General features: G+C 37.1%; 1 protein-coding gene across 10 annotated transcripts in view; it reads right to left on the bottom strand.

Moving 5' to 3' along the window:
• The window catches only part of Siz (Brefeldin-resistant Arf-GEF family protein schizo), a 40928-nt gene that overhangs the window by 6355 nt on the left and 19553 nt on the right, over positions 1–15020 (bottom strand). The window contains exons 1-2 of one of the 10 annotated variants that reach the window (XM_083094474.1): positions 12223–12944; positions 3782–4171 (exon numbers count right to left, since the gene is read on the bottom strand). The exons of 3 other annotated variants lie outside the window; for them this stretch is intronic. In XM_083094474.1, the coding sequence (XP_082950600.1) occupies positions 3782–3984 (203 nt within the window). In that variant the 5' untranslated portion in view covers positions 3985–4171; positions 12223–12944. 6 more of the 10 variants (XM_083094477.1, XM_083094476.1, XM_083094478.1 and 3 more) reach the window with 6 other exon arrangements.

Genomic DNA, 15020 nt, shown 5'->3' with positions numbered 1-15020 from the left:
AAGCGAGTAAACGCGCAACGCGTTGTATGACAAATATACACATCGGGTGAGACTGAAGTTGGGAGTTTGCGGCCGAGGGTTCCAGGAAGAATCGCGATTTCAAGATTTACGATGCAGGATATATTTGCGTTCGAATCGGAAAAAAATGTCATAGAGAAATAATGATAAAAATTTGTACAATCTGTAAGGAGTGTATTATTGAACGATACTTTTTCTTTGGGTCGAAATAGACCGTTGAGAAATCGATCGTTCCGCTAAAAATGCATCGCTCTCGTGAGCGAGGCCATATTTTTCTGTCGCAATCAGTGCGTGTATCATTAAACGTTATACGATAATGTGGATGAACCATACAAACGCAAAGTCTTCGAATAACAGATATAGTCAAATAAGACTGATGTAAAAGCAGCTTTCAAATTAGAATTAAATTTTAAAGTTTAGAAATGAAGGATATTCGATAAAAATGTGAATGAAATAATTTTCATTATTATTATGGATTATCCATATTTTCTTTTAACCGTATTTTTATATGGTAAGTTGAAGTTCGAAAATTTTAGTAAAAATATTGGCGGATTCCTGTATACCTTGCGTGGGAATAGAAATTATCCTAGATACAAAAAAATTAGATTTAGGAAACGGTTCACAGCTTCTTCGGAAGAGGAATATATTCTACATTGTATGCTGCGAATAATTTTACATTATTTTGGGTTGATCGTACTTTTACAAAATTAACTGGGAAATTTCGATTTAAAAGGATAAATACTTGGTCTTTCTAGAAAAAGATAAGTACAAAGAATATAGTGTTAAAACTCGAATTTAAATTTAAAAATAAAAAATCGAAATTAAATAATCGGATACTTTTAACAAAAACATATCCGATGTTTATCAATCGCATTTTTACGAAATAAAACCAAATAAAAGTATCTCTCTTCGACAGATGAGAACATCATGGTCCGCAGGACGCAGACGCTTCGGAGCAGATACCAAGTCGACCCTGGGTATAAGGATAAATAAACGCGATGTGGCATTAAAGCCCAAAAGAACGAAACATCTGCTCCTGCATCGCACTCGCGTGCCACGATGCGCGCGTGCTATCAGGCCCCTCTTCCTCCCTCCCTCTCCCCGACAATCGCACGGGACCTTACGCGCTGCCTGCCTGCTTGCCGTGCCGGTGGTGCCCCGACACGCACCTGGCTTGATATTTTTTTTCTTTGGGGAAGATACCTTAGGCTGCCAAATGTACGGCTTCTTCCTGAACCCCTTTTCGAGAAGTGCTTCGACACAGCCTGTTCCGCGTATTCATCATTTAAGTTTGATCCGCCCATCTTAAGAAAAAATATCAGATTAATCGAAAAATTACTTCTTTTTTCATATACATGTTTCCTATATTACTTTGACATTGATAAATGAAAGATAAAAGAAGGAAGCAAATAAATTTTTCGATTAACTTAATATTACAAATGTCCATTGAATTGCATTTGATGCAATTGATGTGACTGGAAATTTAATGATTGTTAAAGAGAGAGAAAGAAGAAGATGCTTGGCAAAATATTCTTAAATAAGGAAGACTGAGTAGATAGTAAACGACGTTTTTTTAAAATATGATAGGATTGAAAATAACGCATTATATGGACATAAATATCAAATTAAATGAAGGTAAAAATGCCATTGTTTTCTCTGAAAATATATATTCAAATGCGATATTCGCTCGATTGTCATCAATGTAATGAAATAACATTATTCATTTTCACACGCATATTTCACATGCATATTTTATTTGTTAAATTTCCGCACGCGTCTCTTTAAATGTGTGAGTCAACGTCAAGGTATCTATGCATCGCGGCACATACATGTTATTGAAGCATTAAGCGTTATCGTTGCATCTGGTGTGACGATAACGATACATCGCTCTTACAATTAGTCAAGTTTCTCCGTTGAAAGCGATAGACGCGCAGCGTCTTGTTAGCTTCTTAACTGTATGTAACTCGATATATCTTCAAAGTACATGCAAATGTCCTTTGTCCTCGGAAGAGAAGATTGAATTACCGTGCTGCGATAACTTACATTCATTATCATTGGCCTAAATGCACACAATGTAAGTCATTTGCATATTGCGGATTCCCCAAGCGAATGACGCGTCTCTCTGACATATCATATGTTGCGTTACATATTAATTGCGCCATTTACATTGTGCTGTAATATGCATATATAATTCGCAAAATACAATTTCTTTATTTTTCTCATATGTATATAAGAGAAATAAAAATATATTAATCAATGAATGAAGCTGAACCACATATAAAGTGATGACGATTCGATAAGAGCAGACTTTCGCGATCAATTACGATGTGGAAATCGACTGACAGCTCGTTTCTACGAAGGCTCTCGGAAAGTTACGTCTCTAGACATCTCTGTGCTCTACTTTTGCGACGCCTCGTCGCAGATGCATTCAGAGATTTGTGCAAGTGCCTATTACGTCTAACATTGCTCATTCGCGCGTAACGTCTTACGATATATCGAAGCTAATGAACAACTAATGAATTCCCGCGGCTCACGCAAAAATCCCCTCGATGCCTTTTCAATCTCGTGCGATTGCAATTTGACAAGAGAAATTTTCTTAATTCCTATAGAAAATTTTGCATTATCACAGCGATAATTTCTACATCATGGGCGAAAGAAAAGGGTAGATGTAAAAATGAAAAATAGAAGAGAAGTGTAGATACAAAAAATAATATATTCGCAAACGAAAGAAGCGCTGGCCATTCCGCCGCTCTAGAATTTCCGTTTTGGGGCTGTAAATAAAGTTTAACGGTACGCCATTAAAAGTTGTACTGATACGGCTGAACGCGCGGCTTTCGAGCGCGGGGCACACAACATTTCTCGATATCGAGAAGAAGAAGCCGCGGTAAGTGTGCTAACGTGTACCGTAAATCGTGTATATACGCATACGTGTTTTGTACGAATTCATTACGGAAATGATTAAAGCGTGTTCTCCATCGTGGCACCGAGCCGCTACCGAGAGTCGGAGGAGAATCTCGCGCGCCGCCGCGGACTAATTATCATCGAGCAATTAACAACCGTTGATTGCCATTACCAACGTGGGTGTACGCCTGCGCGAGCATCGAGCGATTCCTCTACTTGAAATAATTTTGCTCTCTACCGACGTTCGTGAGGACGTGGGTGTATGTGCGTGTATGTGTGTCTACCGGTTGATAGTGTTGGAGAGGAAGAGGCGCGAGATGATGATGCCGCTTTAGAGAGATTACGTTTCCTCACTATGATAATTACACTCGTGCGAAACTCATCGAGATAGCGCCGATAGGACGCTAGTACCGTTGATGTAGTTTCCTTTTCTTCAGTAGAATTTATTTGATAACTTTATACCCACACATGTGAAGATATAATTTATATATTTTATAAATGTATATAAACAAATAAAAATCTGCAAATATCATGGAATATAAAAAAAAAACACAAGAGCGTTCAGCAACACATGTAAAATAAATTATAATTAAAGTAAATTTTTTAAAATATCTCGTGTGTATCCATATTTTAAAAATAATGAGAATTATGCATATTACAAATTATAATTAAGTAAAGATAAATTATACGTATTTACATATCATAGCGTTTATAGTACAAACAGAAAAAAACCGACGAAAAATAATACGAAATAAATATTTAACTCTCTAGTTCGATATCATACGCCATGTGAATTGATGCACCTGTCATTGAGAGATTCGGACACGTGGCATTAGATTAGATAGAAATGAGAAATATATACCGATTGATGAACGACGTCGGCGTGGAGTAACCCAACTGAAGACGCGATCTGACGACCCTCTCCTGGACGGTCACCATCCTCGAGCTTCGCGAACTTTGGTGCACTCTGGTGGTTCGTATCACTTGGTAACAGTGGTGCTGGGTCTGGGGCGAGCAGACCGTCACCCTGTCGCTGCGTGGCTCGATCATCGTGTACGCGATCATCACTGTTCATCACGGGAATTCTCACCGTTCCGGGGTATGAGTCGCGCCTTGCTTCGCTGGCGAACTCATCGTCGCGTTCTCCACGCGTTTAACTCGATTCGCAAATAGGTTACCGCAGCATTCTTTGGTTAATTGGCGAGTACCGAAGAAATCACGTTAGAGAGGATACGTTCGATATCCAACGGATCTAAAAATCGATTAAAGCAGGTGACGACACGGTATATTTTCAATTTGTGCCGCGCAAATTGAGGAAAATTGTCTATTTAAATGCGCAATAAATTCTTTTCGCCCATCATTTATCATCGAACGTAAATTTGCGCGATCAAAGATTTACAGATTTGATTAACAGACGATCGTTATAAATTAATGCAATATAATTTCTTAATATCTAAAATATTTATTAATACATTTTTATTGAGTTATATAGTCATCTATATAAAAGTTCAAGATAATACATCACATTTCACATTTTGGCAAATATATATCACTTGTATAAATCGATCTTTATTAATGTAATAATTCTCAAAATTTAAATTTGATTTCCAAGCTTAGAGACGAGCTTAAATTTCACCTGAATTTAGCTTCAAAGTTGGACGTTAAGTAATTGGGTTAACTATTACTGAGCTACTCTCGGCTGCGATCAATAGTGTCGTATTTTCACTCGTCCGTCTTTTCCGGTTGATTCATGGGCAATCGTTAAAACTTTCTAACGATATTTAATTAATATGCGTAACCGCATGTGTATCACAGTGCAATATCTACATACGAGATATACTTATTGTTATTAATGATTTCTCTTCAATGAAAGTATCATTATATTTATGCTTTCATGCGGCGCCTAAATGCGTTAGATATATAGATATGCATAATAATTCTTTAGATATTACAACGTTTGTTAATTGAAGTTTTGTTCATTAAAGTTTTTTATCTACATATCTATTTTGATCTATTTTTATAATATATTGCAAACCTAACATTTAGAGAAAAGATATAAAGATATTCGAAATATGGATGTATAATATATCGTTTCTTACGCGCTTGGTATTGTTATGGCAACAGAATTTATGAACAATCGCGAGCCATCGATTATCATAATCACTGTATTGTTTGGTATTTGTGAAATTCGGTGAGGAACAAAACTTGCAAAATCGAATGAAATAAAACTTCCGCGAAATTAACGTGCGCAATTAGTTTATTCGTCGCCGACGAATACCGTTTGGTTTGTCTCTCGCTGCTTCGTATCGGGGACGCACGTACGAAAAAGTCAAAGACGGCGAATAATAATGAGCACACAGAAATCCTTCGTGCGCGAATGAGACCGCGTTCGCGAAACATCCTTAAGGTTGTATGTGTCATATCTCGAAGGTAATAAAAAAATTATGACAAAGTTACAAATTGTTCTATATGAAAAAATAAAGCAAAAATTTGATTCACAACGTGAATTAAAACTCAGTTCAATAAGAAGTTTATATGCTTTTATGAAAAGGAAGCGTGACAATGTTACATATAGCAAAGAAAAAACAATGACAAATCTCTCTTCATATATTAGTTTTTTTTTATAAATAACTGAAGTTTGATTAGAATGTGAAATTGTGCATATATATCTTTGCTATCAAAATATAAGTTTTAATATTTATGTTATTATATATCAATATTATTTATTTAATATTTAGGATATATTAATGATATATTTATATCATTTTTTCACAAGTTATATACAAGGCATATTCGTGTCGAAATTTTTAAAAATTATATCTTTCATCAAGAGTATTATGAAAATAAGAAATGATTAAGTAAATAAATATATATATATATAATAAAAAAAAATCTAATTATATGTACATAAATTTTAAGTGACTTTTACCAGACTGCACAGCCAATACAACCTTAAATGATGTGACACATACAGAAATATTCTTCGCAATGCAGTTCCGCTCAATTAGCACGATTCCACTTTTTGCTTTTTTTTGTGATAAAAATTTTTCATTCCGTTCTAAAGTCGTAAAAAGAAAACAAACGAAATTGATTTAATTGATTCAAGGAGAAGCAGGAAAAGAAAACACGCGAGACTTTTTAAATACTCTTATCAAATATTAATTCGAGAAAGCGGAGTTAAAGTGAAGCTCGTTGAAAGCTCGCGCTTATCGAATTAACAATAATCGGCGTTTCATGAGAAAGATCGACACGATGACCGCACACTTTTCGCGTTTATCGCGATTTAATTTCACGGCAGAGACACGCTAAGCTACGACGAACAATAGCTTTTCATATATATATATATATGCATGGAGCACGTTTCCCGATTGCGCAAAGAGGAAAAAAAAGAACAATAAAAATACCTCTGACGGGACGGCGCACGCGTTGATTCACGACCATCAACTACGCCCGTTCTGCTTTGCCGTTAGCTTCGATACCATAATGGAACTGTCAAAGTCGAATGAAAGGTGGGGCGGCGGCCTCCCACCGGCAGAACATACACATTGTTACGCTCGTCTCGATTCTGCTAACGCTCGGAAATACAGGTCAATTCACGCTAACTATGGCGTGGTGCGTTAGTTCAGATAGGTATAACACGTTTCCGAATCTACGTTAAAACTCTTATGGCGCGGGATGAGGTCGTTGCACCCGCAAGGGGAGATCCACTTTAATTCGCGGCGAAAAAGAGATCCGATTGACTTAAGGCGCACAATATGCATTTCCAATCGCGATTATTATGCTTATATCGGTTGTCCCACAAGTTTAATTCTTCGCGTCTAAATCTTGTGGGAAAGAAATTTCGATAGATTTGCATAAAAGCCTGAGCGAGGTATAAAAGCGCTTTGATACTAAAAGATATATTTAAAGAACGTCAAAGGAAAAATTGAGAAAAATTGTTTCGCAGATATGAACCTTTGTGCAGTCTAGTTAAAAAGTGCTCGAGACAAAGTAATTCAGATAATAAAAAGAAAGGTAAAAGAAGAGTAAAAGAAAAATGTGCCGTGATGAGAAGAAACGAGGGATGCGACATATATGTCGCATCCGCATTTCTCGCGCAATTTTTATAGGAAGGGACGCTGATACATTTATGTGTTTGATAGATGGATTCGTTCCCCTCTTTAAACCGCTGAACTGTAAATAAAAAAATAATAGCGCGTACACAGATACGTCTGCTTGTACTTTCACATATGGTAATATCGCGCGATGTAGATTTTGCGATGCAATACATGACGACAGTTTCAACGAGTGCGTTCCAGTTTTTTAATTTTCGCACCATCTGGGCGAACTTGTGCGGGTTGTTGTTTCTCTCTTTCTCTTTCTCTCTCTAAGCCTGTTGAAAAACACGCGCGCGAAATACACTCACGTAACATGAGAAATGAAAATATCCACGGTTGTCTCTCTTTTCAGCTGATGCATCTCTTTTTAAAAATTGTTTATCAAAAAAATCCATTTAAAATTGTGTTGAAAATTCGAGATAATCTATATATTATATTCGACACTCTCTGTTTTCAATTATATATCAAGAAGTCTCGTTTAATTATTTTTTTCAAATATTACTCTCTCAATCGAGAAAAGACACATGAAAATATTTTTCACGAATATATTTTGAAACATTATTTGAAAAAATATCTCATTTAAAATTTACGAAAATTATTTAATAATGTCACACTTTTTGCACAAGAATGATTAAGTATTAAAATGATATAAGACGCATTGTAAAAATATATTTTCACTTCAATCGTCAATATTCTTGAAAACACATGGACAGAAGCAATTCGATAAAATCGCTAATGTTGCCAACTATTCTATTTCTTTTCTACCACGATCTTTTTTTAAACACTTTAATTGTCGCGATTTGCCGATGAGTTTTCTTTACGCACGAATGAAAAAAAAGGCGCGAAAAAATTAATCGAACTATTTTCGCATTTCGAATTCGGCCTTGCATGTCTTCTTTTCCTGTCGCGGCAATACAGATGATGTACACAAGGAACAAACACCTCGAGATGCTCGATTCGCCCGTGGCAAAAGTAAAAGTTAACGATCGGGAGAAAGCTTCGGTCGAGCGTACACCTTTTGCCGGCTAGATGCGGGCGACTGTGAGAGACTGGTCTAGGCGAATCCTAGTGGCAAAGGTTAAGAGTGATTTAAGAGTTGGCGGAAAGAGGTACATATATATCTGCGCGAAAGCGACTCCGCAAGATGGGACTGAAAAGAATTCGCGATTTTTTTTCAAGGATCCAAAAGTAGCACTCGAACGGGTCACCAGGTTCGGTTTCGCGAACCGGGCCATTTTCTCAATTTCAACAAGCTTGTAACGGACGTAGTCTATGCGTAATAACGGCGTTCACAGGTTTACTTCGGCGAAACGTCACACTCTAATAATAAGTTCACGTCGGCATACTATCGAGTAATAAGTTGTGCGCACGCGAGCCACGAAAGCCACGATATTATTCTTGTTTTTCCATTCCTATATTATCTACTTTTCTTGTTCCCTAATGATACGGAATCCCGAAGACCGATGTGTGTGTGTGTAATAAATATAGCGGGAGAACCGATATTGTATCTGAAAGCCACGAATGTGATTTTCAACCGGTAAAATTTGCACAATATAGGCGAACAAAAGAGTTTTATCTGGCTGTATATGAATATTCTTCGCGTTTAGCATTTTCTAAGATTATTTTATTCAAATATGTTATCTAAATTTCAAATTTTATGACGTAGCAAAAAAAGTATATATATATGCTCTCTTATTATTTATTCATATTTATATAAAATATCCTAAGAGAATAAGGAGAAATAAAAATAAACTCCCTCCAAAAAAGACGTGAAATGAATTTTAAATCAACAATAAAATTTAAAACGTCAAGCGTGCAAAAATCAATTGCAAAATTTTGTAGTCTATATTAAATTTTTCATTCGATAGCGTTGCTATGCAAACTATTTTTATATCCCGCTATAAGTATCAAGTATTTTTATTCCCCTTCGAGATTGAATAAATCTCATCCCACGTGTCAATCAACGAACGAGATATTTCTCTCTCGAAATTTTCAAACACCCTTGTCGAGAAAGCTCCAGCGATGCCTTTCCACGAATATGCAGTCGGCAAATATTTTATTTTATTTTCCTGCACGCGCGCGAGTTCTCGGTTGACTAAACGCGAGCGAAAATGTCCGGCTCCGGATAACGGTCCGTAAAATGCAGCGTAGGAAATACATGGTCGCGCGCATTTTATTCGACGTACACATCATCGGGAGGAGAGATAAATTTATCCTCGAAATCCGTGCGGATCGGGTACTTTTGGGAAAACGCATCAAGACGTTCGAGTGAATAATAAAATAGATAGTGAACGGGCTATCCATTTCCTAGAGAAGACTTTTCCTCGCCCAAGAGAAGAGCGCTGAAAATGGTACTTTCCCGAGTTGCTACAGATATAAAAGTATCTCTGCGCGCAATTTTCGCCGAGAATCATTGGAACGTATAACGTCGCAAAAACGCCCTGCTAAAATACAAAATTAATAAATAAATACAGATGCAATATTCGTCAATTTTGAGAATTTTCTTTTCCTCGTTTTACTTCATCATTTTTTAGTATGCACTTGTAGCAAAATATTTTATTGTCATTTTTTAATTTTCTTCATTCAGTGCGCAAACTGTCAATTTTATCTGGCTGCACTTTCTACGTGTAAAATGACAAAACACGCATATTTAGATTTGAGAGAAAGAAACCAAGTGCGTAAAAAGCGCGACTTATGGTCGAAAGTAGAGAGGAGATTCCGTAACTCACGCTTCCTGGCCGCGAGAGGTGTTTCTTGCATTTTTCAAGCACAGTCGGCGAAGTCGCTCGAAAGCGCGCCGGGTTCGATTATCCCGATATCATTGTATCCGAGTCTCTCATGCGAAAAAGGCGCGGGGCGAGGGGGAGGACGCACTCCCACACACGCCGACAAATGTGTGCGGTACTCTCCTCTTGGGCAACTAGATATCCGCGAATGATATTAACGGTACCGGTAATGCTATTCGTCCTGCGTGGCCGTGCTCCACGTGCTCGATGCGTGTGCATAAACTGCTGTTAACACAGTTATCGCCATTCGCGTACCAAGTTCCTCGCTAGGTGATACGACGCCGAACGTGTTCGGAGCTTTAAACCGATATCATTTCGAGCGTGTGTCGTATCTCGGTATTACGGGTCAACTCGCTACACTGGATCGACACGACTCCGGTCACGTCGGAGCGAAGGAAGGTCAGCCCGCGTCACGGATGCATAATTCTCCATTTAATCGAAGGGACACCTCGGTCGATTGAACAAATACATCCTAATAGGGCTTGAGAGAAAAATATAAAAAAAATGGTGGAGATATATTTTGCAAAGCAACGAAAAACATTGTCAATTTATAATCTTACGTAATTCTTCTTTCTTATATATCCGATGAAACAGCTGCGTTCGCCGTCGCAAGTCATCGTGTGGTTCTTTCCAATGACTATTAATAGAATAAAGAAAACTGGGCGGTCTCTTGAGAGACAAAAAAATACTTCGTTTTCACGTAAGTCATATATAGACGGTGTTCAAAAATAAGCAAATCTACTCAGTAGTAATCTCGAGTAAAGTTTGAACTATCGAATTCTATATTGACTGTTCTCTATGTGCATACAGAAAATTATTTAGATATATATTTTTTTCTTTTACTTTTATTTTAATTATATATTTTTTTTATTTTTGCATAATAATGTTCGCATATAAAAATCCGTCCATCATGTCCATATCTCACTTATTAACATTAAATTAAAATTCTCAAAGATATTCGAAGCGAATATTATCATGTATAATTTATTTCTTTCATTTTATTATATCTCTCCTTAACGCAATATTATTCAGTATAATCAATACATGATTCATCTAGTAATGCGAAAATATTACATTTTCGATGCAAAGTCTAATGCACATGTATGCGTTACTCTCTCGCGATTGATTTAGATGGGAAATCGTAGCGGAGAAGATTCCGTACAAGTGCGTTACGCATTCGGGAAGGCAAACGCAGACATGGACACATGTCACCCAAATTGCTTTCGAGCGCGCGATGTCGGCGACAGGCGCCGCTTCGTGCACACGGCGTGAATTTAATACGTATCATTATCGTAGCAGTTATTATATATTGACGGACCGTATAATATACACGTGACCGCCGCGATGGAGATTCCACTTTGTCGACACGACTCCGCGCCGCTTTCATTTCGCCCGTCGCCAATTCAGCCAGCGGATTTTCAATATTTTTAAAAGCTCGCCGACGAAAATCGACGCGAGAATCTTCGCATTTTGCAAGAATATAAACCGGAAATGGAGGGGGGGTTCCCCTAGAAGATTTATTCAAATCGGCGATGACATTTCTTTATCTCCTCATCGAGAAATATGAGAAGTCATGATAATGATAAATATTCATGTATATCGGATATAAATAAGCAAGTTTTTTTCTAGATTGTTGTTTTCACTCTACGGATTTTGTTTATCGATTCGATCGAGAAAGCACTTTCTCTATTAGCTGCTCTATTGCGTTCCGTAGATTTTTATTTATGGTTTATTATCATTCAACTGATCACTTGGATCTCTCTGATAATTAATGTAATTTTTTCCGCACGCGCGATTTAATACTCTTGCTGTTTTAATTTAAGACGAGAATATTTAATTTATTCTTGATAAATAAATACTTTAAATTTTCTTAAGAATATTCTTCTTCTATGTTTTCCTTAGTATTATACTATTCTTAGATCATTATTAATTCTCGGTATTAGAATCTTCGCCAGAGATTGTAAGATTTCTAATGCACACATATTGAAAATATCAGGTTTAAAGATTAACTTTCTAAATATTTCCTATTCTTTCCCCGTTTATTCTATTCTCATAATTTTAATATTTTTATTCGTGACTCACTCTATTATTCCTCATTCAAATGACCAGAATGCTTTAAATTAAGCTAGCAAAGAATCCTTTATTTCTCATTTATGCTGTTCTCACGGCCTTATAGTATCCTTATCTAGTGTTCTTAATCGAATCGTTTTATACGAAACTCTTTCCTCTTTTTCATCGTCGCGCACTGACAGCGTGCGATTTTCAGAATGCAGTCGAGTGTAAATATCGTCGTGAAAGCCGACTGAGACAGCGGTCTCTCTGGCTGCCCCACCGTCGCGATTTTCCGTTGTACGTAATAATGTGAGAGAGAGCACGCAAGGATGCATTTAATAAATAGCTTCGATCATTCTGATCTTTACCTCATCGATTCCGTGACCCTCTTTTCGAACACGAGAGATCGCGTTTAGGCGATTCGGCGTGAAAAAATCGCGTGGCAAGGTGTACCCAATTTTTTCCTCGCCGCGATATATGTACCTGCTCGTATCTGCCTACAATTTTGCGCGACACTTGGTATAAAGGCCGACCACAGTCGTAAACGACGTCGTCAATTTTGCTAAGCGCGCGCGCGATGATTCAGCGCGCTTTTTAAGGTCTATCGATACAGCGACTACCGATAAGGCGGCACACGTCCCCTTCGTTTATTTTTCACTGACATCATATCCCGTAAGTGAGTTCCGCCTGGTTAGCCGTAAAGATAGCAACAGCATCGTGGCGCGGATGCGCTCCGAAAATTCGTCCCGGAGTAGTTATTCTACTTCACGCACGCACACGTCGATTCGCGTGAAAAATCGGCGCGTTATCATCCCGCATCCTTGGCACTGTCGCGTTATCGCGTGATTATCACTATCATCGGGGAGGGAAGGATCTTGGTGGAAGCGGCACTTGGAACGCGCACCTTCTCGAGCACCGATTCGACGGGATCGCAGATGCACCAGGTTACCGCGGATACTCCTGGACCGCAAGCGACATCGAGAAACGGTGAAACGCGGCGAGAGAGAGACCGTGTAAGGCACGCGCTCGCTCTGTCGCGATCCTTGGCGGTTTCAGCTTGACTGAGCGTGCCAGTCGACGGCGAGCTGGATGTTCGAAACACCGTCGTCGAGCGGCTGACTTTTACCCCACCTCGCGCACTGACCGAGGATAGATAGATAGACACGTGACGACGTGACGTTACGACTTCGCTTCTCATAGAATCACGACTAGATCTCCAACGCCAATTATGCCACACGTGTTTCCGTTTAACCACCGAATAACTTTATGGAACCAAGGAAGACCCAAATCATGCTTAAAAGCGCGTAGCTAAACAAACTATTTAACTCTATTTAATTGATTTTTTTTTCAATTAATTTGTAATTTTTTTTTAACGATTAATAATCTATTCAATATGTTTCTTATCTTTTTTAACTTCTACTTGATGTGCGCATATTTATAGATATTTTTAAACTTATTTTTAGACAAAATTTTTAAAAATTTTCTATTTGAATTATTATAATAATATTTTAATATGTTTTCTGTCAAACGATACACCGAAAGATAACATTTATTCGGCGAGGATAAAATCTGGCGCCAAATGAACCGACCTTCGGCTTGAAAATAGGATCTCTGTAGATTCATCCATCGGGATTAGATCATAGAATCCACAATTAGTGATTCGAATTTTTATTTACATCAAAAATACTTCTTTTCTAGAAAAAAATTAAAAAGATAATTTTAAAACATATATTTTACATTAATCGACTTACAAAGTTGATGATAAATTTCTCTTTCTCTTCAATCAATTTTGATTTGATTCATATTAATATTACTCGATAACTGTCGAATTACATATCTTACGTAGTCGTCGCTAGATTTTACTCCTGTCTCAACGCGATTCGATATTTTAACTTGCAAAACACGCGGCATGACGTTTTCCATTTGCTTTCTCGCCGAGATGGTCAGCCAAGGAACTTTCACTCATTGTTAGCTGACGTTGTTACGCTTCGATTCGCGATCGTGTCTCGATGCTAGTTATGATTTTGGCTATTGTCATCGATTGACTCTCAAGCTACGTAACGAGAAAAATACTTATTATAGATACAAAGTACACATGCAAGAAATAACATAAATCCTTTCCAATTATGCAACAAATGGAAATTCCCGCGATACAGGCAAACGGAAATTATAAATAGTCTCGCGCGACCGGAATTCGCTATTTTATCACTTTACTCGATCCAGATAAATATCGAGGTTTCGCCGAAGCACTTGAACAAAGCGTTATTCATTTTCCCATAATTGTGTCTCGTCGTAGGCGTTATAGAGATGTTATTAAACGAAATATCGATAATGACTTCGTTTATGCGAACCGCAGAATTTTCGCCTGTTAACAAATATCGGGATACATTGAAAACATTTTTCGATTTTATGGTTTTACGTAATAATAATAATGTGTAACATAAAAGTTAAATGATGGCTAAGTTTTACGCGAAAGTAATATAAAACTGAATAATATTAATCAACTTTCCGTGGCAGCAAATAAAATGCAAACGTTCAAATGTTGGCGTTATAAAAGTACTTTCTTTTCATTGTATATTGAATTCCTATTTATGCGAGCAATTTATCATTTAATCGCTAGAAATCTTTTATTTATTACAATTTTTATAATTATTATATCTATATCATAAGTTATAAGAATTGTTTTGATCGCGTTATGATGTAATTTCTATTTATCTCTTCACGATTATCAATCGTTTTTGTTATCATTATTTTCTATTTCAATAATTTTTATTATTTTTAGTATTTTTCATAATTATTGAATCGAGCGTGTAATAAAAATTTTATTACGATATGATATAATCCCGGGTACTTTTCATTACCCGACGATGGTTACGACTATTACGAAATCAGCAGTGCAATAAAATTTAATGAAATTTCGCCTGAATATATTTTCGACTCGAAGAAATGACATTCATCATTCTGCGTGTCGTATCATAAACAGTCCATTCCAGCCTGTGTTATCCATGTTAAAACATTAACGAACAGTAAGTGCGAATGGTTTATGTCACGTTCCGAGATGTATTCGCGAGACGAGCGATTTCGCACGAGACAAAGTTCACATGTGTATCTGAACGCAACGAAAAGAATGTAAAAAATCAAAAAGATTATCTCTCGTAGAAACCTG

The sequence above is a fragment of the Camponotus vicinus genome, unplaced genomic scaffold, assembly GCF_025532165.1.
Source record: "Camponotus vicinus isolate PSW18456_S1 unplaced genomic scaffold, iyCamVici1.0 SCAF_3, whole genome shotgun sequence".
NCBI lineage: Eukaryota > Metazoa > Arthropoda > Insecta > Hymenoptera > Formicidae > Camponotus > Camponotus vicinus.
Note: the sequence above shows the minus strand (reverse complement) of the source record. Positions and strands in the feature narration are given on the sequence as shown.